The sequence below is a fragment of the Peromyscus leucopus genome, chromosome X, assembly GCF_004664715.2.
Source record: "Peromyscus leucopus breed LL Stock chromosome X, UCI_PerLeu_2.1, whole genome shotgun sequence".
Classification (NCBI taxonomy): Eukaryota; Metazoa; Chordata; class Mammalia; order Rodentia; family Cricetidae; genus Peromyscus; species Peromyscus leucopus.
The window spans coordinates 132,363,704-132,389,595 of NC_051083.1; the positions used below are offsets into that span (position 1 = coordinate 132,363,704).

Consider the following 25,892-nt stretch of genomic DNA (forward strand, 5'->3'; position numbering starts at 1 on the left):
AACAAGGAGTAGTGGACCAGGTTGGAGAGGCCAGGACAAAATCCTTCAGCAACTATTAAGTGAGCAGAAATTTGAATGATAAATAGGAGTTAATCAAGTCAAGGAGAGAAAGAATCATTCCTATTAAATAAGTAGGTATGATAAAGTCCTAGAGTAAGAGGAACATGCGTGAATTGGTTGAGAATTAGAGACAGAGAACAAGAGAGCAGTATAAAGATCTGAGGTTATTAGCACAGGGTGTTTCCCCTCATTTTGCTCCCCATATATCTGAAAGGCTTTTGTCAGCATGGAGCAAGATTAAAACACAATGTTAAGAACTAGATCATCAACAATACACGAAATACCACCAGCTAAGAAAACTCTGACTTGTTAGTATCACCTGGTCATTGTATTCTTGAAACATCTTTAAGGTAACAACTGTTCCTTCCCACTAATAACACTGAGTCAGGACAATGGTGGGCTACAAGAGACCTTTAAATTTTTTTAGGGAGAGATGCATTTTACTCCACTTAGAATTCAAGCACTAATAAGTGTATTGATGATCAGTATAAATCTCTTCAAAGCATTTCATTATAATTTTTAAACTTGTATTCAGAGGGAAAAATGCTAAAGGAAAAACTGGTTAAGGGCATTCATTATAAGTGGACCACTATTTTGCTTTCACAACTCCTAGGTAACTTGGAACATCACCTTGCAGCTTCTGGACTAGCTGATCTGTAATAAAAAAAAAAAAACAAAAACAAAAAAAAAACCAACTTTCTATTTGTAACACTGCAATCAGCCATTAATTCAGGTTTAATAGCCTTGTGAAAAATTATACTCATTCTACAGATGAAACTGACAGATAAGTGAGTTTCCCAAGGACACAAAACAATTCAGTCTTTATTTCTCTTTCTTACCATCCTCTCCAAATAATGAAAATACACAAGATGTGTCCAGCTTCAGTACCATTACAGTTGTCCTATAGACAAAACCTAACTCATAGGAGCACCAGAGGAAAAACTATAGTATACTTACTCTAAATGAACTTTCCTCTCTGTATAATATTTTCAAGGCCAACAGTAATGATCATAGATCAAGGGCAGAATATGAACACAAAGACAAATACGAGCACCCAGCCACTATCAGTGGCTTTATAATTTAAAATGTCACCACCCTCAAGGAGATTGCACTACAAATAGTCCCCACTCCTCCTCTCCAGTTCCTTTCATGTCCAACAAACAGCCAAGAAAGTGATTTCGCTGGGCTGGAAAAGTTCAGGAATGCACAATACAGCAAATCATCTATCTACCTTCCCTTTACTTCCAGGCTGGGACTGACAAGCATCTTAAGTACCTAGCACAGGACCTAGCACACAGAGCAAGACTAGCTTACTTGAGTGCATGTCTTCGAATTACAAATAAATGAACAGATACTCCTTTTACATAGTAATGGACTTAAAGAGATCAGTAAAGTGAACTCATCTCACAGCTTATTAAAGAAGAGCAAAGAATCACTAGTTAACTATGGCCTGGTCTAGGTCTTGACTCAGTTTACTTTCAAAGGCTTTTTATAAGTGTCTACTATATGACAGATGGGGTGGGTGGGAGGTGCTGTGGAAGGGGACAACCAGGAAGTGGTTTCTGTTTCAGGAGCTCACAGCCCTCAGAGGGAACAGGCTTTTTGTTTGTTTGTTTTTTTACAACAGTTTAGCAAATGCAAGGACAGGGATTTATACTTTAGCCAATGTTTTCTCCACACTGCCCATTAGGTATTTCAAGTCTGGGAAATAAGCAGTGCAGTATCTACTTCTTGCGAATAAACTTATAGCAAAGGCTAAGATAATGCGTATGGAAACGATCAAGTTCACCCCCAAGGTATTATGTAAGATTTACCAGACCCTGGCAACCACTCTAAAAATTCAGTATCTCAGATATCAGTTCGTTAAATAAGAAGAGAAACGGCGGACAGGCATAAATTCAAGGAAAACCCCAAGGGCTGGAACTAGAGGAAACATCTGGGAAGGTGGCCGGGGGGGAGGGGGGGTGTCAGGATCAAGTGAGATGGCCCTGGCAGAGAGAATAGGAACAGGCAGAGCGGTGAGGGGAAAAAAAAAAAAAAGAAATCGAGACAGAGAAGTTGGAATACCAAGAAAAGAAGACGAGTGGAAAGCAATGGGCTTCCCTCCAGGACACAGCTTCAAGCTGGGCAACCTGGGCCACCGCCAGTTGGTTCCAGTTGGTGCGGGAGGAAGAAGCGGATGAACCGACTCTGAGGCCAACACTGCTTTCTGGAGAGCAGCTGGCAGCCATGAGGAGCCTCGGGCCGGTACCTAGGTCCTCAGGCTGCAACACCGCGGCCGCCTTTCCTCTCCCAGCCGCTGCCTGAACCCAAGCCCCCGTCTGGCACCGCCAACGTAACCGCCTCACCTCGGGTTGAAGTCCTGAAAGAGGCCCCTCAGGTTCATGGCGGAAAACTTCACCGAGGCGTCCTCCTCTTCCCCCCCCCGCCCCCCGCGCCGCGAAGCCTACGCCTTACAGCGGGTTCATTGCTGCCAAAGCCAGCCGCGTCGCCAACGCCGCCACCAGCAGAAACCCAAGCAACCAACCGCCTCTGACACTCCTTCCGGCTTCCGTAGCTAGGGTACGCATGCGCTCTAAGCCTCGTCCCGGAGCTCGCCAGACCTGGAGGTTACAGGCTGGCTGGCTGTGATTATATTTGCAACCCAATCCTGGCCTGCCGGCAGAGCGACTAAAAAAGAGGAGGAAAGGCACAGAGAACCTCAGAGGTGGGGAGCGCTGACTGGATGGAAGCCCTTAAGGAGAGTGAACGCCAAACAGGAGTCCCATGGTGAGATCATCACAGACACCTGTCCCCTTGGCCACCTGTCACCCAGACCCGTACTATGGTCTGGAGGTTTCCCCAAAATTGACTGAACCTTGAGCTATATCTGTCTGAGTTGCCAGTAAATCCAGTTTGCATATCAACTTCCTTTCCATGCCCCTAGCGTACCCAGACAATCCTGACTATTCCAAACTCACATTATCCTGCACCAAAGTCATTTACCTTGTCAACCATTTTCCCATCCTGGGTCACCACTGTGATTGGCAGCAGGTCTATTCATCGGGATGCCCAAACTGGAGATGTGCAACTCATCCTTATCCTAATCTAGTTCAGAGTCTCCTTGGCTCCTGTCTGGACTTTGTAGTGGCTTCAAATCTGGCTTTTTCCACTCCTAGCCATACTATTTAGAATGGCCAGGTTCATCTTATTGGGCAAGTTAACATCTTGGGGGCTCAGATTTTGTCTTCTGCAAAATGGAGACAAAAACAAACAAACAAAAAAAACTGCTTTTCCACCTTGGTTAGGAAAGTTCAGAGAGATCATGCATATGCCTACCATATGTTAGATGCTCAAAGAATGCTGTTGCTAGCTGTTCTTTTAAGTAACAACCTTTTTAAAGGATTCTATTTGCTTTTCAAATCCAAAAGTAATGAAGCCTCATAACAGAGGACTTAGTCTACCATCTTTACTTGCAACCAATTTAAGAGTTGTTGTTGTTTTCATGAGCACACCAATACCTTAAACATTAATCTGGGATCATTATGGGTAATAGTCATACTTTGTTATAATAGCTCAGTTTCATGAATGGCAATTTTATGTTGGTTAGCCCCAGGGGAAGTTTAAGAAGATCACAGTTTGGAGAATCATACTTTGCTGTGATGTATCATCTTTCTTCTGGAAACTTGAAAACATTCCACAAGTGGTAATTATGATCCCTAACACCCACTGAGAAATGGATATTATTGTATGAGTGGTTTATGAGCGAGTAACCTGAATAAAGCATCCAGCTGCTGAATCACCATGACCCTTTCTCAGAAATTTTGATCCACCTTATTGTGGAATATTCCTTTATACTATGTGAAGATATCTCACTGTGATTGGTTTAATAAAAAGCTGAACAGCCAATAGCTTGGAAAAGTTTTCAGGTACACAGGACGCTGGGATGAAGAAGGGCTGAGAAGCCAGCCAGTTGCAGAACAAGTCAGACACACAAAATGGGATAGAGGTAAAAGCCACATGGTAGAACATAGATTAATAAAAATATGGGTTAATTTAAGTTTTAAGAGGTAGTTAGAAACAAGCCTAAGCTATCAGCCGAGCTTTCATAATTAATAAGAAGTATCCACGTGGTTATTTGGGAGCTAGCTGGCAGGACAGAAAAAGTCCAACTATAGCACCTTCCCTGACCATCCTCCAGATGATGCCCAATGTCTAGCCCTGAGGACTCTCCTAGTAAATAGTAAAGTACAGAAAAGCTAATGCATAGAGAAGCTTGCATAATGTATCCTGTACAAAGTAGCTAGTGAAGGTGGAGGAACAAAGATGCAACTTAACATTCCAGCAAACTAGAGGTTACACTGCTAAGAAAAGTTAACTGCCAATGTACAGAGTAGCCAGCATCATCTTACTTCCTGAGGGTTTCACCTCAAGCAGACATCAAGAAAACAGCTTGTCAGCTCTAATGCTTGAATAACTTGTATCATGGTTTTCTCAAAAGCTTCACAGAAAGTGGCCAGGCAAATTGCTTGGAGCCCAAATGCTACTTTTGGTGAATTCTTGGGTACTCCTGGAACTGAGACACTTTTCTACAGGCTCATGAATTCAATTTTAGTAATTCTCACTACAATAGACCATGGGGACTCCTTATCCTGAATACCATGATAAAAGTATGCCAACTATTGTCATTATGTTCTTTTACTTTGACAAACCCAGCTGCCGTGAAAAATACTGAAGGAATTGAACTATCACAAAGTTCGGATATTCAGTCTAGAAGATGGGGAGTTACCTTGACTGCCTCAAATGCACTAGATGCCCAGCCCTATGCTCTACTAGTATTCACACTGGCCTCTGTGACAGACTTCTGAAGATCAGAAACTTAAAGGAGAGAATCATAGTACATTATGACACTTAAATTAAGAGACCTGGATTAGAGGAAGGAAGCTTTTCTTTGTGGTTCAGATATACATACTACCAGTGGTTCTTCCATGGGCTTCATTAGTAAAGTGGAAAGGATATAGATTTAGAAGACTTAGATTAAACACTGAATTCAGTGGGAGAAGTGACAGCTAGTATCTATTCTTGGACCTATTAAAGATTGTTGATCTATCCTGGAGGATAGATTGACAAATTCTTTAGACAAGAAACAGATACCAGTTCCCAAGACTGACCTAACTTATTTTCCTAAAGTCCCACCAACTAAAAAATTGCTGCAGACCCCAGAATGTTGTCCATTTACAAAAAGCATCCTGGGCCAGGTGTAGTGGCACACACCTTTAATAGCACTCAAGAGGCAGAGACAGGTGAATTTCTGAGAGTTCAAAGCCAGTCTGGTCTACATATAAAAATAGCCTGAGATACATAGAGAGACCTTGTTTAAAAAAAATGTAACCTGTATTTTCCTAAGAGAACCTATTGTTCCTGAGTTTAGTGTGCTTTTCATAAACCTGTGAATTTTCTTGTCTTGAGATCTTCCTATGAGGTGGTTGTGTCTGAAGTCTGAACAAGAGAAGTTTGATAGACTACACAGCTCTATTTGGGAACTTGACAATCTGGAGGAGGAGTGGGAGGCCAGTGGAAGGGATGAAAGTACCTATGGTTCTAATGACATCTACAACTGTTCCTTTGTCTTCTTCCAGCGACTATAAGTACCAACCAACTTAGGGAAGCGTCTTTTAGGACTTGTGACCAGAAGAGCCTTAGAGAGGACAAGAGAGTTCTAAAGAGCCAGTGGCCATTCTTACATCCAGGACAACACCAAAGGAAGGTAGGCCACCAACCCTCATTGGATTGATGATCATGGGATTGGTGATCACCATCTCTTAGTAGGATTTCCTACCTACTAAAGGATCAGAGGCTGTTTTCTATTGGGAAGCAGAGTGGTAAAACTGTACCTTGACCTTCAGAGTCAACATGGTCTCCTTGTTTCCTCTCTAAACTTTCCTAGCTGCCAAGGGTTTTAGAAATCCTTCTTAAGTAGATGGGGAGGATAGGATTCTGGACTCTATTTCTGTAATGCCAAGGTTAAATGAACATAGCCAAACATAAATGGAAGACTGCTACATCCAGCCCTGCTTAGGTCCTGGAATCTTGACTAGGGGTTGAAACGGAATGAGAAAAAAACAGATGCATGAGTACAGAAAAGCTTGGGTCAAGTGTGGTGTGCACTCTGACAGAGTGACACTACTGCCACCATAGGAGGGAGTCTCAGCATGTTTATTAGGCACAGCAGAGGGGGAGGGGTTAGATAGTCCCAGTAGGAAGTCTCTATAGGTAAGCAGTCACAGGCTGTAAACAGCCAAAAAGAAGAAGCTGCAGTTGCTAGTTTTTGCACACACTGATCAGTAGTTTTGAAAACCCTCAGGAAAGCTTTACCATACCTCTGAGCCTCACCCAGAAAGGCTTTACCACTCCCGTGAGGCTGAGGCATTGGAGTCATTGGCATGATTGTGCCCATGGCATTTACTCAGTGCTTTCTCTGTTCTCTACAGAAAACAGGATGGATGGGTCTACCAGAGGTCATTGACTAGATTCACACAAAACTTGCATTTTTTTCATCACCATCTTGATCTCATTTCTCAGTCTTTCCTTCACTTTACTTTTCCCCTTTGTGCTTCTGTCTTGTTCTTCTGGGTCTTCTGCCTAAAATTTAGATAGATGTCCTCTTCTTCCCTTTATTTTCTCTAAGCATCCTTTAAGCAGAGTTAGCCTATAACCTTTAGTCCTTCAGCTTCCTTCATCCAGATTATGGTTTCTAAACCCTCTGCATTGTGCCAGATGCTGTACAAGACAATGAGAACAAACAGAAATGAATAATCAAAAACAGCATTGTGACTAAGTTTCCAGAACTTGAGAACTGATTGAATCTGAACTTGAGTTGAATCTGAAAGGACAAATAAGATTTCAGGCTGTGAAAAGTGAAAAGGAAATTACAAGCAGAGAAAACACTTTACAAGTGTCTTTACCTATCCTTGACTTCTCTATGCTTACTAGATCAGAAAATAATTCTGAGCAACAATAGCTAAACAGCAGCCACATGGCCAAGGGCACTTGAATGAACAACAATCTCTAGCCACAAGCCTGAACAGTTCCCAAACAACTTGAGGGAATTATCTTGGGGAAGATGCCTGCAACATCCTCTTTTCCAGCAAGCCATCCAGTCTGGAATCTGAGCATTTATCACAAAATTGTTTTCCTCTTATAATTAGCCATAATTAAGCTATGCTGAATTCATTGTACAAATGCAAGCATAGAAGAATTTCTAATTCAGGTAAATCATTTAGTTACAGTATCCATTATATCTATACTAGAGTCCTATGATGTCCTAGACTTGATTTCTTTTTTCTGTCACTAGAGCAACCAGCTCTGCCTCAAAATAGCCCATATGGAGTCTTGTTTTACTGTGCTAGGTCTCTGTTCCTTGAAGATTCAGATCAGGAAGTCTGATGCCTCCTGCCACCTCCTTGCAGCTCTGAAGCTTTTTTATACAACAGATGCTCAATAATTCTGTGAAATGAATTGAGTATCACACTTCTTCTTTCCTTCCAAAGTTTCTAGAGGCTGTAGACATTACTTCTGAGCACACACACTCCCGTTTTCCTACCAGGTTCTTTCAGGTCATAGACACAAAGAAGCTTTTTGTTCTTATTATTGAATAGTTTACATTTAATGTGTGTCTGTGGTGTATGCATGTGCATATATATGTGTATTTTATATGTATGCATGTGTGTGAGTGTGTATACATGTATGTGGCCATGCATATGAAGGCCAAAGGTCAATATTGGATGTTTTCCTCTATCACCTTCCACTTTATTTATTGATACATGGTGTCTCAATCAACCTGGAACTCACTGAATAGGCATAACTAGCTAGCTGGCCAGCAGATTACAGGGCTCCTCTATTGGTGAAATTATTAAGGCCACTCCACATAGTTAAAAGGAAGATTTATTTAGTGGGTTACTTACAAAAAAGGGATAGGTAGATCGTGGGGTCTGGGGGAAGGTGTATCGCAATCCAATGGTGTTCTCTGGAGCTCTGCTCGGTCAAACTCCACCGTCAAGGGTTTAGGAACAGAGAGCGCTGCCCATCCAGATCTTGGGTCTCCAGGTGCCTCCCTTAGCCCCGCCTTGTAGGAGTGACAGTTGCTGAAACCTCAGTGGGGGTTGGAACTTCCAGATCAAAGCTGGAATGGCTATCCACTACACTCCTCCTGTCTCTGCCTCCCTAAAACTAGCATTATGAGCATGTACCACTATGCCTAGCTTTCTTCTTACATGGATGCAGAGGGTCCAAACTCAGGTCACCATGCTGTGCAGCAAGCATTTTCCGACAGACCTATCTCCCTAGGCCTAGAACAACTTATAACATGTTGGCAAGATGGGAGATGAGCTATTCATTTAATAACAGATTTTTAAGGGGAAAAAACTGCCTCAATTAATGTACATATGAATTGTATGATACATACTGACTCAGTCTTAATCATATTGCAGTCTTAGAGAGAAGGCTTATATTCAGTATTAGTTTCCTACTGTGTGTGAACCTGGATAATATTATAGGTTGAAAATGTACCTTCCAAACAGACTAATTGAAGTCTTAAATACAACTCATAATACTTGTGAAAGCAACCTTACTTGACAATAGAGACTTTGCAGTTGAGATGAGGTCATTAGAGTGAGTTCTTAATCCAATATGACTATGTTCCTCTGATAAAAGGGAAATATGGACACATACACAAAGGAAAAGCATCTATATGCTTCTTAGATACACATGATTATGGTTTCAAGGCCTCACATAAGCCCCCTGGGGCACCCAGAGGACCTCACCATCTTCCTATGGTCTCCATGAAGGAAGGAGGCTCTTACCTGTTCTGCCCTGCACAGGTCAGTCCCTGGAAATAGGTCCACCCAGGAAACTGATGTGCAGGGCACTAGATGCTTGAAATCCCTCCCCCTCAAGATAGTGGGACATGGTGAGCATTCTGGCTTTGGCATTCCTAGCCTCCTTAATGAGCATTTTCTGTACCTGTTGTCTAAATATCAAGTGGTATATTTATTTCTACCAGTGACCTTTCTTCAATCCTGGAGTCACATAGGGAGCTGCCCTTATTTTTCTATGATCATTTCATTTATCTTCCTCCAGGACTTCAGCTGACTCTGGTCCTCACATCCCTCCCCATGCAAGCCAAGGATAATTGATATGGATCTGGCAAAATTTCCTCCTGACCCTAGTGTTGGTGCTCTTCACAGCCATCTCAGGATATCAAAGTCTTTTCCTGTCTAGCTCTTGTCTAATTCCTAAATTGCATCTTTGGGAGTGTTCTACTGACTGAGGGCTAGTGATCACTACTCCATTATTTGCTACAGCCTTTAGTCTACTTGAAGCTTCCATCTGGGAAAGCCATGGCCCCATGGGAACACTATGCATGATCCTAGCAGGCTCTCTGAGTGGTTGATAAAGTATACTCCTATTTTATCTTTCTGATCAACCTCAGAAAGCAAAGCTTCATAGTCACCCCAATAAGGTGATCAATTTTCCATGAATGGTTTAACCCTCAACAGGGATTTGGACTATTTGGGCCATTGCCTTCTCTTGACACCAAGGAGGAAATCATAAATGGTTATGTAGTAGTTGGTCAACAAAAAGAAATTAATATGGTTTTTTATAATAAAATCTTTATTTCTCAGAGGAGTTTCTGAGAAGGTAAAATATGCCTGGAAATTCCTATGTTCCCAAATGCCTACCTTCTAGATGAAAGATACTTCAAATACAAGATACCTAATTTTCAAATCACTCTAAAACTGAACATAGTAGTGAACATTTGTAATCTCAGTACTTGGAGATAGAGGCAGGAGAATCAGGAGTTCAAGGTCATCCTCCACAACACAGACAGTTTGAGGCCAACCTGGGCTACAAGACACCTTGTCTCAAAACAACAAAAACAACTAACAAGAACAATCAAAAACTGAAACCCAAAAAGAAACCCCTCAAATTATTATAAAAACATCAATAGGAAGGGTTCATTTTCATTCGGTGGCACTTTTTTGTAATTTTACAGTAAGCACTCATCTCAGCATACTGTTTTCTCATTGTTTTGATTCATGGTTATGAACTAAAGCTCCCCCATAAAGCCACACCTATGCTAAAGCTTTTAAAAGGCTGATTGATTGATTAGGGCTTATGACTGTAGACATGTGGAATGTTACAGATACATTACCAAATTACCTTGGGCTATCTTGTGTCCCCTTGGTAGCCATACATTTATACTTTTGTGTCTGACCTACCACATTTTCAAATGTCAGATAAAACACTTATAATGTATTAACAAGTCTCTAGTTTTCATCAACCCCAACAACTAAGAATGTCATCAAATAGTATCTAAAACCAAAGCAGATATTTCTCTACCTTGTAACCTACTTACTTAAGAGTACCTAATAGCTGGGTGGTGGTGGCACACACCTTTAATCCCAGCACTTGGGAGGCAGAGCCAGGCAGAACTCTGTGAGTTCGAGGCCAGCCTCATCTACAGAGTGAGATCCAGGATAGGCACCAAAACCTTGTCTCAAAAAACCAAAATAAATAAATAAATAGTTCCCACCAATGTATTTTTAAAGCACTTTGGTTTATGGCTTACTTTCTTATGTAATTATAGAGGTTCATGTAACTACTTCCACATTAGAATATTTTACTCAGAGCAACTTAATCCATATTACTGAGTCATGGTCACTCATTTGGCTTAGGATAAATGACCTTTTATTACCTTTAAAATGAGATCTGTGGGGTTATTTTTGTTTGTTTTGTTTTTGTTTTTGTCTGAATGGCCAATAAATGCCTGTGCATCACTTATATGCTGTACTTGACAGGACTTTCATGAACACCTATATCAGTGCCTTTAGGCATATTGCAAATGAGGATATTTCCTGTGAGGAGGTACACAGAAAAATAGCAATAGAAGAATGATTTTTTAAAGATTCTTTACAAAATCAGAGTTAGCACATCCAATACTGAAGCTTTTTTTTTTTTTTTTTTTTTCTTCAAATGTTCAGAGGACATTATCACCACATATCTAAATATGGTATTTCAAAGAGAACTGTATGTCAAAATCCTATTGCTATTAGAAGGGTTCCATGGTGAACAACAAAGACATAGGAATGTCAGGATTCTGGGTGGTTCCATGGGTAGGGTACAGTCAGCAGATTCTTTTTACTTTAGGTTGCAATAGTGTAGTAGATTTATAGTGCAATACACTCAGAATGGATCACTCTATTCCCTGAGAGGCATTGTGCAGTACTTGATAGAGAATTGAATTAAGAGACACAGACCTGCCTTGGGAAGAGTGGGAACAGTATAGTGTTTAGATAAATACACAGAGGTATCAAGTCCTGGATTTGTTGTTAACTGGATAGGTGAGAAGGCCAGACAAATATCAGGCTCATAAAGGTTCAGCTGAAAGCTGGGCCTCCCTTGGCCTCCCTAGGCTTCCCTAGGCCTCACTATGCCTCAATTCCTGCTTCTTAAAGCTGAGAACAAAGAGCCATTAATCACTGATGTCCCTAACAGCAGGGGCGAGGAAAACTGCATGTACTTTGGCCTGAAATAGTGACCAAATAAGGACAAAGCCTGAGACTTGTCCAGACCTGCCCCAAAATAGAAAAGCTATAGCCTAAACCAGCCCCCAATGAACCCTAGCCAATTAGAATATGCTAATACAATTGCCACTCACATAAGCTAATCAAATCTAAAATGACCTGACTGCTGTAGGAACTCCTCTTAGTTGTGCATAAAAGGAACCTGCAAGCTTTTCTCAGGGTCATTGCCATTTTGCCTTTATATGGGAGGGTCGGCCTCAGTATACTGGGATCTTTCTCTTGCTGATTGCATATGTGGATGGTGGTCTTTTGTGGGACTCCTCTAGAACCCTAACAGTAAGAATCCTGGGAAATTTCTGAAATCTGTGAGATGCAGTTGATTTTTCATGTGTAAAATGTGTCATTTAGGCATTTTTATCTGGATAGGAGGCATAATGTACAAATACATTAAAACACCTGACATAGTAACTGGCATATGGGATATTTACTGTCAGGTGTTTTCTAGTAGTTTCTCCTTCTGTGGAAATTTATTTTATGTTTCTCAGGACATCTCAGGTAAGTCTCAGCTCACTGAGGGAACCTAAATAGAGAATTAGAAAAAAACCTGCCTAGTAACAGTTGTCTCCAAATTATTGGAGAGTTTTCTCTTGCTGAGTATAGTGGCCATCTGACATGGCCACCCTGACAGGCTCCCTTTACACTAGAACTCATGTTCCCGAAGACCCCAACCTTCCTACCTAATGTAGTTCAAGTAAGTTTGCCATTTAGTTCCCCTGAGGGCTGGTCCCAGGCACAGCCAGACAGCACAGTCCCTTATTTCTGAGCTGTAGACACATGCAGTCATCATGAGAGGTCCATGTCTGGGATCTGGCTCCTTCTGGGACTCTTCCCTTTGCTCACCCTTTAAAGACCTTAACTAGGGTTGTCACATCCCTGAGTATTGAAGACCAGGGAAGGCCAGCTCTATTGGTTTTTAGGGGTACTCTTACCCTGCAAAGAAAAGTCACAAAACATGACAGAATCCACTAACAAGAGTTTTATTAAGATGAGGAGAAAAGGATAGATGTGATCAGGCCTGCTGAAAGGACACATGTGTAAAGGGGGCAGGGGAACATGGGGGCTGGCTTTTAAAGGCCAAGCCGCACCTGCGTATACAGGCCCACGTGGCTGTTCCACACGTGCATAGATCATGTGGTTACAACACGCACTTTACACAAGCACACAGCCATGGGGTTATGGGTCATGCAGAACATATGACCTGGAAATGACTAAGTATCCCACCAGGCATGCAAGACCATGGGGGCGTGGTGGGAATTCCTATCATCCTGGATTCTTTGTTTTTATAAAAGATGGTGGATGAGTGGGTATGGGGCATCATTTCTCTCAAAAACTGTTTCCAGCTGACTTGGTGGACATTGTTTGGCTCTTGGAGGAATAGGGAGGGGAGCTTCTGAAGTCCTGGGATGATATGCTGTTTGTCATCCCTTGCTCTGGAGTTGGCGGTACCTCATTCCTCTGGAATTGGTGACAAGGCAGTGGATCCGGTGTCCTCTAGAACTTGAGAGAGCAGGGCCCTGTCTGTATCACTGTGTATGAAGAGAGATTTTTCTGGGATAGAGGTGAGATAAAAGGTTTTAGATGAGACAGGTGGACCCAGTGAGGAAAGCCCTCGAGTTTAGCAGCTGTAGGAGTCATAAGAATTACCTTGAAGGGTCCCTGCCACTTAGGGGAAAGGGGTGAAGGGTGCTGGCCTGGAGGGGAAAGAAGAACCTGATCTCCAATGTGGATTGGAGATGGACAAGAACTGTCACATGGGTGAGGTAAGGAATGGTCTGCAAAGTTCCACAGGATAGACCTTAGGTGACATAAAAGGGGAGTTAACAGGCTTCTCTGGAATGGTTGAAGGGTTGGATAGAAGACCTGGTGTTAGAACTGGCCTTCTATACATTAGTTCAAATGGAGAAATTGAAAGAGACTTTTTTGGAAGAGCCTTGAGCCTGAGGAGATCTAGAGGCAATAGTCTTACCCTGTCGATGTAAAGTTCCTCTGACATCTTAGTAAGAATAGATTTTAAAGACTGGTTGGTACACTCCACCTTTCCTTTGGATTGAGGACGGTATGGGATATGAAAATGCCAAGGAATGTTAAGAGCCTTAGCTAGTGTCTGAGAAACCTGGGAGGTGAACTCCAGACCATTGTCAGACTGAAGGGAGGCAGGAATCCCAAACCCAGGAATAATTTCTTAGAGAAGGATGTCTGCAACTATCTGAGCCTGCTTATTAGAAACAGGGTATGCCTCCACCCAATTTGAAAATGAGTCCACCATCATGAGGAAATATTTAATTTTCCTGACAGTGGGCATATGGGTAAAATTGAGCTGCCAGTCAGTCCTTGGACGGGACCCTCTAGCCTGGTGGGTGGGAAAAGGCTGACTTCTGTACTTGGTATTGGGGTCTGTTTTTTGGCAAATTTCACAAAAGGCGGTAATAGTTCTTAAGAACTGTAGGTCCTCGGAGGTGGGCTGCAGGTGGGCTTTTACGAATTGAGACAGAGCAAGACTATTAGGGTGAAAGAGCTGGTGTAGATAGGACAGAATTTGCCTAGTGTCAGGGGTTCCCTGTATGGGTATGAGCTGCACTGTATGGATTCCCTGTAGTGGGTGGGGTGAGACTTGGCCCCGGAGGGCCTCTGTCCTGGCTGCCTGGTCAGCCCGGTTGTTTCCCCTAGAGATGATGGAGCTCGGCCTGATGAGACTGGCAGTGGATAATTCCTATAGCCTTGAGGAGGTGGGAAGCCTCCAGCATGGCCATTATTTGTCCTGAGTTAGATATAGATCCCCCTTTTGCTGTGAGGAGGCCACGCTGTCTTCACATAGCAGCATGGGACAGGAGGATATGGAAAGCATATTTGGAGTCTGTGTAAACATTTAGGGATTGCCCCTGTGCCAATTGGAAGGCACGGGTGAGAGCTATCTGCTCAGCCTGTTGGTTAGCGGTGTGTGTGGGTAATGCCTGTGCCTCTATCATCTCAGTATCTGACACTATGTCATAGCCTGCTTTACTGGTCCCCTTCATGTAAAAGGGAGCTGCCATCTGTGTACTAGGTATAAGTGGCCTGAGGCAATGTGCCCTCCTGTATGTGTGAAGGGTGTAGTAACAGCTCCTCCAAGGTTTCAGTGCAGGATTGAGAAGGAGAATAGTTAGCATTAGGTTGAGGGAGGAGGCTTGAAATATTAAGTGGTAGATAGGTCTGAAAAGTAAGTGTGACACCTTCTAGTAATGCCACCTGGAGAGAAAGGACCTGGGAAGGAGGTAAAGTTTGTAAGCATTTATAAGCTAAGAGATGGGACAGGTTATGGTGAGAGAAGACAGTAATAGGTGATCCAAAGCTTAGCTTCCCTGATTCCCGAATAAGGAGCTCAGCAGCTGCTAAAGCACAAATACAGGGTGCCCATCCATGACTGGTAAGGTTTAGCTTCTTTGACAGATATGCTACAGGTGCAAAGGAGGGTCGCAGCTGATGCCCTAGAGTTCCAAGGGCAAATCCTTCCTTCTCTACTACATAGAGGGAGAAGGGACGGGTTAGGTCTGGGAGGTGAAGCACTGCGGCCTGGAGAAGAGCCTGCTGGAGCTTCTGGAAAGGTTTAGTAACAGGGTGAAGGAGGGGCTCGTGTGGGGTGTCCTGAGCTGCCTTGTATAAAGGGTGAGCAAGGAGAGAAAAAGATAGAACCCAAGTGTGGGGCATTTACCCACCAACCCCACAGTTCCCCAGAGTTTTTTTGAGTGTGAGTAGCAGGAAATATTAGACAGAAGGATTTATTGCGGAGAATCTTGCGAAGATAAACAGATAGAAAATAAAGGATAGCCTCAAGAGGGCCTGGAACCTGTTACAACAGGCACTGTCTCTGCCTCAGGGTATTTATAGAGACACCAAGTGGTGGAGCAAAAGACCTCCCCCCAGCACAGCCAAGTGCAGACTGTTCTCAGACACCTGCACTCAGGCCCATGGTCCTAATCATCCTCTATGCGGACATGCTAAGTAAAGCCATGAGGAACCCGAAAACGGGCTCCCACAGGCCCCCTTTCTTAATATATAAAAAACATTATTAATGGCTTACAGCAATCTCCATAGCTGTTACACCTCCCAGTATGGGAGTAGAGGATGATATAGATGGCATTTCTCTTTTGAATTAGGTCCAAGGTGACTACAGCAGTCTTAGCTGCCTCAAGCCCTTTCTAAACCAAAAATTCTTAAGGCAACTACAAACTTAAAGAATCCCTTAGCTTCATCATTACCATTAACAGGTTAGCATAAATATTGCTACACATAGTAGTCACAATTCTCCCAATCTTACAACACAAAACAAAGTCTTAACAGAACCACTTGAATTAGCATATATGGTGCTATGTATAGTTAACAATTTTCTCCATCTTACAACTTTAACTCTTAATCATTTGAATTTTCTTGCTAACAGAACATAGGAAAAACTTCGATGTATTCACAGCAAACTTAAATATTTCCTTAACTCCACAAAACCAGTGTGCATTAATACCAATAGGTTAAACATAATTTCTGTAAACATAATTCAACCTTAGTTCACTCATAACTCCTCCTTTTCTTTATAATTTTTTAAACAAAATCTCAAACCTAGTTAGAAAAAAAACAAACTTATACAATTCCTACAAACCCATATTGAAAAGCAATATTTTCAATCTAACCATTAACACTTTGAAAACTTAGCAAAACATCCAAAAGCAGTTTCCTAATAAAACTCTTTACACTTTAAAAGTAGTCTCTTAGTATACCGCATTTGCATTTCTTACTAACAAAACATGACATTAATCCACTCAAAGAAAATATGTTTTAAATTAAGTAAAATAAAGAATATTAACTCTCTCTTTTCTTTATAATTTTTTAAGCAAAATCTCAAGCCTAGTTGTAAATCCCAAACTTCTCTGTTTAAACAGTTCCATTTGTAGCACAAAACCAGTTCCATAAGTAATTCCATTTTTACATAAACAGTTCCACAAAACAATTGCATTTTTAACAGAACAATTTGTGAATCACCAGCATATATGCATACACAAAACTGCATCTTGAGTCAAGGTATAAACAATAAATTTCTTCATTTAAACAATTCCATTTTTAACACAAATAATTCCAGAAAATAGTTCCCAGGTCATTACTATAAGTAAACTCAAAATTGTCCCATTGCAAAGAAATCTATTGTTCAGTTCATTAAGTCTCAAAATTCAAATAATAAATTCTGGTACTAGTCTTCTAAATATGAAGAAATCCATAACCAAAATCTTTTTATCTCATTGTTTAAAGTTCAAAAAGGTAAATTCTGGTATCAGGCTTTCACTTCCAAATATGAAGAGATGTTTTACAACCAAAACTTTTTGCAGTTAGCAATTTTAGTTAAAACAAGCATCTCTGTAACTTTTATTCTCAAGCCAGAGACCTTTTTAGTTATAGTAATTTTGTTTTGTTTTGTTTTGTTTTGTTTTTTCAAGACAGGGTTTCTCTTGTGTAGCTTTGCGCCTTTCCTGGAACTCACTTGGTAGCCCAGACTGGCCTCGAACTCACAGAGATCCGCCTGCCTCTGCCTCCCGAGTGCTGGGATTAAAGGCGCACGCCACCACCACCCGGCTTATAGTAATATTTTTAAACTGCACCATTTTTGCTATTTGCTCAGGTTTTTCTGTGTTGCATTGATTTTCCACAGATCTCAGCTGCGGATGCCTTGTGCTGGTTCTGGCGTCCACCATTCTTAGCATCTTAGCGGCTTCTGGAGCTTTTGAAACCATTCAGACTGCCTGCTTTGCAGTCTGCTAGGACACTACCTTCTGTGTCTCAGTTTTTTTCAACCATATACATTAAGCATAGATTCACACTCAATATTTACACTTTTTCACAAACTCACATAACATGTGCTTAAGCATAAACTCACACTCAACATTTACACATTTTTACAAACTCACATATAACATATTAACATCTACTTATTTATACTCTTTAAGAAACTATAGAACTACTTTAGAAAATATATTTCTTATTACTTATATACTTCTTATCTTGTTTCTTATTTAAACTTACATTTACAACAAGCATCTTTACTTCTTACAAGCTTATTACTATATGTCTTAAGACTACCTTAGATGCTTCTTGCAAGCTTATATTCTTAAAGGAACTCTATAGATCTATTTTACAAACTTATATAGGGCTACCATTAGCATATTTTAACTTAGCAAACACCTAAAGATTTCTTAACACAGATCTAACAAGACAGAATAATTTCTACAAACTCACATATCTTATTTTCATCTTTTCCTACTTCTTACTCTTAATTATTATCACTATCTCTATTAGAAAGATTCTCTTAACTAGACAGGAAGTATGTACATCATTTCTAAAGTTTAGAGTTTATAGTCAGCTTTGCTATAAAACACTGGGATTTAGTGAGTGTTGTCGTTATAGAGTTGTGATACGCCATTCTGAAACCAGCAGAGATGTACTGTCAGCGGTAAATGGTTTTTAACTAGAGGCTGTCCCTTCATCCAAAATCATAAAATAGCTCCCCTAAGTGCTTCAATTCAGACAAACGTTTCTATTACAGAGGTACTCTTGGTTTGTTCTACCGAAAAACTTCACTTCACGCTGAGGGTGAAATTACCGTATTTAGCTGCTGTAAAGCTCTTTGCCAAATACTGCACAGCTATTAGGTGATATAAAGTATTTTTCTAAAGGAGCTAGTAAAGTCAAAAGCAGCACAGCTCTGAACTCTATTTCCTCACTGTTTGCATTAACCAGTGACAAAACCTCAGAAACACTAATTGAGCCACTTTCATTCTGGTTCCTTTATAGGAACGTCATTGGAGCTGACTTTTCTTAGTTCCACACTCCTTACCAGATGCTCCAGTAACCAGCAAGCTTCATTCTCCTCTTGTGAAAAAACACAAACATGTCCTCGATCCCATATTAAAACAGGATCGGGACCCTTCCATAATCCCAAGCAGGGATCTTTCCATTTCAACTTGAGCAAAAGTTGCTTGGGTGCTACTGTGCCAAAACCTCTCTGTGGCAGACTGCTCACTGACATCCATATTCAAAAAGTTCAGAACAAAAAGAGCATGATTTAATGCATTATGTGGTGATTGAGGGTAAATTTCTTCCTTTTTTATTTTTATTTTTTGAAGTTGTATTTTAAGACTGCTATGCGCCCGCTCTACAATACTGTTCATCCATATTCAAAAAGTTCAGAACAAAATGCATGATTTAATGCATTATGTGGCGATTGAGGGTAAATTTCTTTCTTTTTTATTTTTATTTTTTGAAGTTGTATTTTAAGACTGCTATGAGTCCTTTGTACAATACCTTGTCCCTGAGGATTATAAGAAATACCTGTTTTATGTACGATTTCCCATTGGGTACAAAATTGTTGAAATGCCTTACTACTATATCCAGAACCATTATCAGTTTTAATAATTTTTGGTATACCCATATACGAAAAGAACTTCAATCAGTGCATAATTACATGTTTTGTAGCTTCCCCAGGTTGTGCACTAGCCATTAAAAATCCTGAATAAGTGTCAATGGTCACATGTACATATTTTAATTTGCCAAATTCTGCAAAATGAGTAACATCCATTTACCATAGATGATTGGGAAGAAGATCTCGAGGGTTTACCCCTAAGTGAGGGACAGGAAAATATTTTGGACATATTCCACATCATTTAACTATTTGACGAGCTGCTTCTTTGGCAAGATTGAATTACTTTCTCTTAAGCTTTTGCTATTTTGATGAAGAACATGTGACTGTTGAGCCATTTACACTTGGGATAATGCTCAGCCATTGCATTACCTTCAGCTAAAGGACCAGGAAGACTGGAGTGAGTTCTTATATGGCCCTCAGAACATGGCAGCTTTCTTTTGTGAATAGTGTCTTGCATTTGTTGAAACATTTTGACTTGATTGTTGTTAGTTCCAATATTTTCACCAAAACTATTACTATTCAAAGGAGTCAAGAACATAGATGTTCTTTCATGAAACATATCCTTCATGAGCTTACTTTGAGAGAAAGCATTTTCAGGATTTAGTATTCTTACTTCATTAGCTTTAACTCCTGATATTATTAGCAGCTGTGATATTTAGCATTGATTTCTTTTTTTTTTAAATTTTTCGAGACAGGGTTTCTCTGTGTAGCTTTGCGCCTTTCCTGGAACTCACTTGGTAGCCCAGGCTGGCCTCGAACTCACAGAGATCCGCCTGCCTCTGCCTCCCGAGTGCTGGGATTAAAGGCGTGCGCCGCCGCCGCCGCCGCCACCCGGCTTAGCATTGATTTCTTATAAGGAACTTTCGGGTGAAGCAACTCTTTTGTAAGACAGCTAGATTTTCTGAAGTTTGTTTCCCATCTATAAAGCAGTCATTTCTTTTTGAATGCCTGCTTCCTTGTCTCCTTATTAGATGTGCAAAGGAATTACTCATTGCATGCAGTTTGTGCAAAGGTAAAGAACTCTTTTAATTTCAACGTAAGTTTCTTTATATCTAAGACAGCGTTTAGTGTATAACCTGCTTTCTCCTGCATTATTAAGGATTTTAAAGTGGCTTGTTTGCTCTTATAGGTAGCTTTTTCCTGATCTGAGTTCTCAAGGCGCAAGATTAAGCTTTCTAGCATTGCTTTGCAAAGAAACTTCATTCTGAGCTGAAAAGTTTTTGGACAGTATTGCCATCTTTAGCTGAAATACTACATTTCCCAGAATTCATTTCTCTTCATCAGCTCACTGTTAAGAGCTAGGTTATGGACTCCTTTTCCCATAGTTCTTTTCGGGTCTGGGAGTCAACTTTTGGTACTTTTACCAGACTTGCTTAGGAGGTTTTTGCATTTGCAACAAGAGATTTGAAGCAAGAGTTTTAAGTTTTCAGTTATGGGACATTGGGAGATTTCTATTCTCTCCTTAGCTGGCTTTAACAGGTGTCTCTCCTTCATTTGACACTGGCCCCGGATCAGAACTGCACCTGCTTTGTTAGCCGGTATTGAGGTTGGCATTTCTGATAGCAACTTTCCTGGGGGCTTGTGTTTGCCTTAGCCAGTCAGTGAAAAACAAACTTTTACAACAGCTTTTTCATAGCTCCTTCAGAGAGATTTTGTCCCACTGATTTATCTCATTTTGCTTGTTCCTTCCCCCCCAGATGCAGAGCTTCAGGTATCTGTCTGTAGCTCTGTACCTCTGCTAGTTGCCTTTGGAGGTAGGGGCTTTTTTTCTCCCCCAGAATCTGCCTCAAATTCTAGCATCTTGTTCAGGTCATGAATTTTCTGGGGAGGATTATGTTCCTTCTCTGTTTCTTCAGAGTCTTTCTCCCTGACAGTATCCAGTTTGGTCTCAGTTTATCCCCTCTGCCCCAGAAACAGTTTCTGACACTACAGTGGCAGGCTTTCCCTGCTACTGAAGGTAGGGGCTTTTTGTCCGTTTCTGGTTTTGGGGTCTGTGTGGTTTGCATATAGACTGAAAATCTAAAAAGAGAGGTTTTTGCCATTTCTAAACTCCTATTAAGACAGGTGTTTGGCCCAGTCCCCCAGTGGGTTGTTTTTGTCTGGGTGCTCAAGGACAGAGCTTATGCCAGAGGCAATCACCCCTCAGAGCTACACCCCCTCATCTCAGGAGTCAGTTGAAACAAAGCTTTTCTCAAAGAGATGCTTTCTCTGACAGAAAAGAAAGCTTTACTCCTGGATAGTTCTTTTCTGCCCTGGCTGGGCTCTTTCCCCAGACAGTGTTCTGACTCAGCAGCACGACTGCTTCAGACACAGTTCAGCTTTACTGTTTTCCCAGAAAGGTCCTTGCTCTGATAGGAAAGCTTTTCTCAGATTTCTTTTTGCAGCTGTGTACCTATCAACCTGGGACTTGTAGGAAAGCAGACAACTGTGCTGTTCCCACCGGCTTTAGCTTTGTTTGTTCATTAGCAATCTTCTCCTGGGTCCTGCCCCTTCCTGCCTCAGCTCTGTGCTCCCAGAAGTTTACTACTGCAGGAACCCTATTATCCCTGAAATGCACTCCAACTCAGAGACGCTGGCCAGTCACCTCTGGGTTTTTGCTCAGAAGCTAGGATACCATGCTAACAGTTTGCATTGCTTCAGGGGATCTTTAGGATGATTAGGAGCACCTTTTCATTCTGAAATGCTCACTCAGAAACAAAACCCTTGATGCCTCAGCTTGGCATAACTCAAAAACTTGGTTTTTTTGCTTTTCTCAGGTAAAGTTTCCTGCCCTTTTGGGCTCTCCCTAGCTCTTTACCCACACTCTCCCAAGTGTTTTACTCAGGGGACTTTGACCCACTCTCTTTTACTAGCTTGAAGAGACAGAGCTTAGAAGAGATGTTTTTAGGAACTTGTCCCTGCCTCCTGCATTGTAGGTAGGATTTTTAAAGCTTGAAAGATAACTTAGAGAGGTTTTGCTGTCTTAAGATGTTTGCTGTTTTCTCTTAGAGCTAATCACAGGTGGTCCCCATACTAATATCTTCACGTGATTCTAATTTGTCCTGCGAGAGAGTTCTGAAAGGCTTTAGTTTTTAAGTTTAAGAGAGCTTTTCAGAAAGATTAAAGCTTTTTTAGAGAGATTCCATCCCCCCAAATTTTCCAAGAAAAGCTCTTAGTTTAAGAGAAAGATTTTTTCCCCCAGGAGAAAGACCAACTTTTCTCAAAACTTCCCAACTTTAAACTTTGACTTCTTACACCCCCATTTTTGCCTCAGGGAGAAAACACTTTCTCCTGCTGCTTGGACTTAGCATTTCAGCTGTCTCCAGGTCAAAAGCTTCCATAGGAAACTTATTCTTCCCCATAAGCTCAAAGAAGAGCTTTTTTACTACCTGTAAAGCCCAAAGATTCCCCAGTTTGCATTCATAGCCCCCAAAGTTAGAAAATTGAAGTTTTTCTGTCTACTTGCCTTATTTTCTACACGATCTTACACTTCTACGTTTTTCCTACACCATATTACTATGGTATACCTTATACTTATTTTTCACAGAAATTGAGAAATGGATAGAAAATAGAAAATTTTGACAGAAGAGAATTTTGCACTGCAGCATCAGACATCCTTCCAGTCTGTTTTCCTTTTCTCTCGAGGATAAAACACTGGCATTCCTTTCCACTGGCAGGGCTGACTCAGCACTTTCACGAAAAACTCTGTAATAAAACTTATTTTCCTTTTTCTATAGTCCCTATCACTTTGTCTTTAGTCCCTGTTCATTTGTCTTTAGTTCCCCCTTTTTTATTTAGTCCCTTTTTTTCTTTTATCTTTAGTCCCTGTTCATGGCACCATTCTGTGGAGCATTTACCCACCAACCCCACAGTTCCCCAGAGTTTTCTTGAGTGTGAGCAGCAGGAAATATTAGATAGAAGGATTTATTGTGGAGAATCTTGTGGAGATAAACAGATAGAAAATAAAGGATAGCCTCGAGAGGGCCTGGAACCTATTCCAACGGGCCCAGACTGTCTCTGCCCCAGGGTTTTTATAGAGATGCCAAGGGGTGGAGCAAAAGACCTCCTCTGTCAGCACAGCCAAGTGCAGACCATCTCAGACACCTGCACTCAGGTCCGTGGTCCTAATCATCCTTTATGCGGACCTGCTGGGTAAAGCCACTAGGAACCCAAGAACGGGCTCTCACACCACCTAACCCTCCTCAATCAACCTCAAGAAATCAGAGCTAGATTTAGGACTTTTAAGATGAGAAATGGCTGGGTGAGACCCACCCTTCCTTGTCTGGGGGAAGCTCTCCACAGAGCTCTTGCATTGTGGAAGGACCCGACATTGTTGGGCTTCTCCATCGATTCTTCTCTTCATCACAGATTTGCCAGGGCATTGGTGTCAACTCAGTGCCTGGCCCAAGGCTTGCCACCTGGTCCCTTGGATACTGTTCATGCACTGCCTGGGTTTTGACAGAAACAACATCATGGGAAAGCACATACGGGGCCCCAGACACTAAACACTATTTATCTGTGCAATCCAGACAACAGTGGGCAACCAAAGTAAGCTTTAGCACAAGAGTCACTTCTTGGCAGCTTTCCTTTCCGCTAAAGGCCAAGGTACTTGAGGCTGTGTCAACAAGGCCACAGAGGCACAGCTGGAAGAAATCTCTCACTGATATCCCCTTTATAAGAGCATAGCAGTCTGGGTGGGTCTGCTATCCCACAGTGGGCCATGCTCAGCAAGCCAATGGTGGCTCACTGTTGCTTCGGCTTTAGAATCTGTACTGTGATGGTGAGTTGGTAAGTTGACAGGGTTGTTATTTAGCTGCCTTCTCAGCACCATTACACCCTTGCCCTGGAGCCCACAGTATTCACACCATCCTCCCCAAGGGATGAGAAGTCCATTTGGAATATACCCCTCTTCCCTGCCCTAGGTATGGGCTTCTAGTGCTTTGAGGTCTAAAACCGGGTTCTCATGCCTCAGCTGCAGGTTGGTTAGCACAGCCTGAGTTTCCAGGTCTACTACCTCATTGTCAGCTAAGAGTTCTGGGCACTTCACAGACTTTTCAATGGACAACAAGCCAGGTATACCAAGACAGTGGCCTATAATAGTTTTTATTGTTATATTCCATATACCAAGGCTGCTTGTGTGGCAACAGGGCCGCCATGATTCACTTGTTGGAATCCAAGGGCAGCACTGTCACCAAAATGATGACAGGAAACCAAACATGGATTCTTCTCACTGAGCATTGAGGACCTGACAAACTGCACTCTGAAAATCTGGCTTGGGAGGTGAGGGGAAGGGAGCCCCCAAAGGAAGGCTCAGTTTCCTCAAACCTGTACATGAAACTGTATCTAGGGAGATAGTTATGCAAAGAAGATATCATTCTTTTTCTGTTGTATCCTGTAGCTTGAGTTTTCCTGCGTTGCCCACAGTCAGGACAAATCTCTGTCACTCGCCAGTCCCACAGCTGCTCAGACCCAACCAAGTAAATACAGAGACTTATATTGCTTACAAACTGTATGGCCATGGCAGGCTTCTTGCTAACTGTTCCTATAGCTTAAATTAATCTATTTCCATAAATCTATACCTTGCCAAGTGGCTTGTGGCTTACCGGTATCTTCACATGCTGCTTGTCATGGTGGCAGCTGGCAGTGTCTCCTCCCACCTTCCTGTTCTCTCAGTTCTCCTCAATGTTAGTCCTGCCTATACTTCCTGCCTGGCCACTGGCCAATCAGTGTTTTATTTATTGATCAATCAGAGCAATTTGACATACAGACCATCCCACAGCAGTATCCTGCATGCTTGTTCTAATAACTATGCCACTTAAGGAAACTGATTATCTGCCTAGATGCATGCTGCTCTCTGTGGTCCTTGACCCAGAAGGAAGGAACCTCCCACTGCTCTGATTAGCAGATCAAGCCCTAAGTGCAGCACTTATTTCTGTTCCTCATGAGACCTGCCCTCCTAGCTCTTCTGGAGAGCCAATTGTAGCCAGAATGCAGTTAGTCATATCATATCAGTTAAACAGTCATGGCTGTACATTTCTTAGTTTATATCACTGAGTCAGGATTACTGGGAACCCATCTTCAAAACTGGAGTCAGAGCAAAATGGCTAGTGGGTACCAAGATGGACACCTGGCATAAAACTGAGTTTCTTTAGATATCACATTCTCCACGGGACTAGATTAGTAACACAAATTGCTAAATGGTCTTACTAATAAAAAACCTGGAGCTTGATATTGGACTGAAAGCTGAAAGATCAAAGAAGTAGAGCAAGCCACAGCCACTACCTCTTACCTCACCAACTTCTCAGCCTGAAAGAGCTCCACCAAAAGGGCTTATAGCTGAAAGGGATACTTCTGCCGAAAAGCCTTTAGTTCCTGCCTTCTCAAACCTTATATACCTTTCTCTTCCCAGCCATCACTTCCTGGGATTAAAGGTGTGTGCCAGCATTGCCTGGCTCTGTTTTCTCTACTAGTCTGAGTCAATCTCATGTAGTCCAGGGTGGCTTTGAACTCACAGAGATCCAGACAAATCTCTGCATCCTAAGTGCTAGAATGAAAGGTGTATGCCACTACTGCCTGGCCTCTATGTTTAATCTAGTGGCTTGTTCTGTTCTCTGGTCTTCAGGCATATTTTATATCACCACAAGATCATACAAATCAATTCATTGATTCACATTTATGTAGGGCTTAAAGATGATATGTTAATTGTGTTGCCATTTTTTATACATATAAGTATCCAGTTTATGATACAATGGCCTTTTAATATCCAGAAGTGACAGAAGGACAGGATTTTAGTC

General features: G+C 41.7%; 2 protein-coding genes across 5 annotated transcripts in view; one reads left to right on the plus strand and one right to left on the minus strand.

Annotated features, from left to right (window-relative positions):
- The window catches only part of Tmem185a (transmembrane protein 185A), a 28,382-nt gene extending 25,733 nt beyond the window's left edge, over positions 1 to 2,649 (minus strand). The window contains exon 1 of one of the 3 annotated variants that reach the window (XM_028856575.2): positions 2,518 to 2,649. In XM_028856575.2, the coding sequence (XP_028712408.1) occupies positions 2,518 to 2,630 (113 nt within the window). In that variant the 5' untranslated portion in view covers positions 2,631 to 2,649. The other 2 variants (XM_028856576.1, XM_028856574.2) reach the window with 2 other exon arrangements.
- Positions 2,650 to 2,740: 91 nt separating this feature from the next.
- The window catches only part of LOC114682620 (40S ribosomal protein SA-like), a 138,784-nt gene continuing 115,632 nt past the window's right edge, over positions 2,741 to 25,892 (plus strand). Inside the window, exons 1-2 of one of the 2 annotated variants that reach the window (XR_005090033.1) lie at positions 2,741 to 2,829; positions 5,679 to 5,806. The gene's annotated coding sequence lies outside the window, so the exon portion shown is untranslated. The remainder of the gene's footprint in view (positions 2,830 to 5,678; positions 5,807 to 25,892) is intronic. The other variant, XM_037199270.1, reaches the window with a different exon arrangement.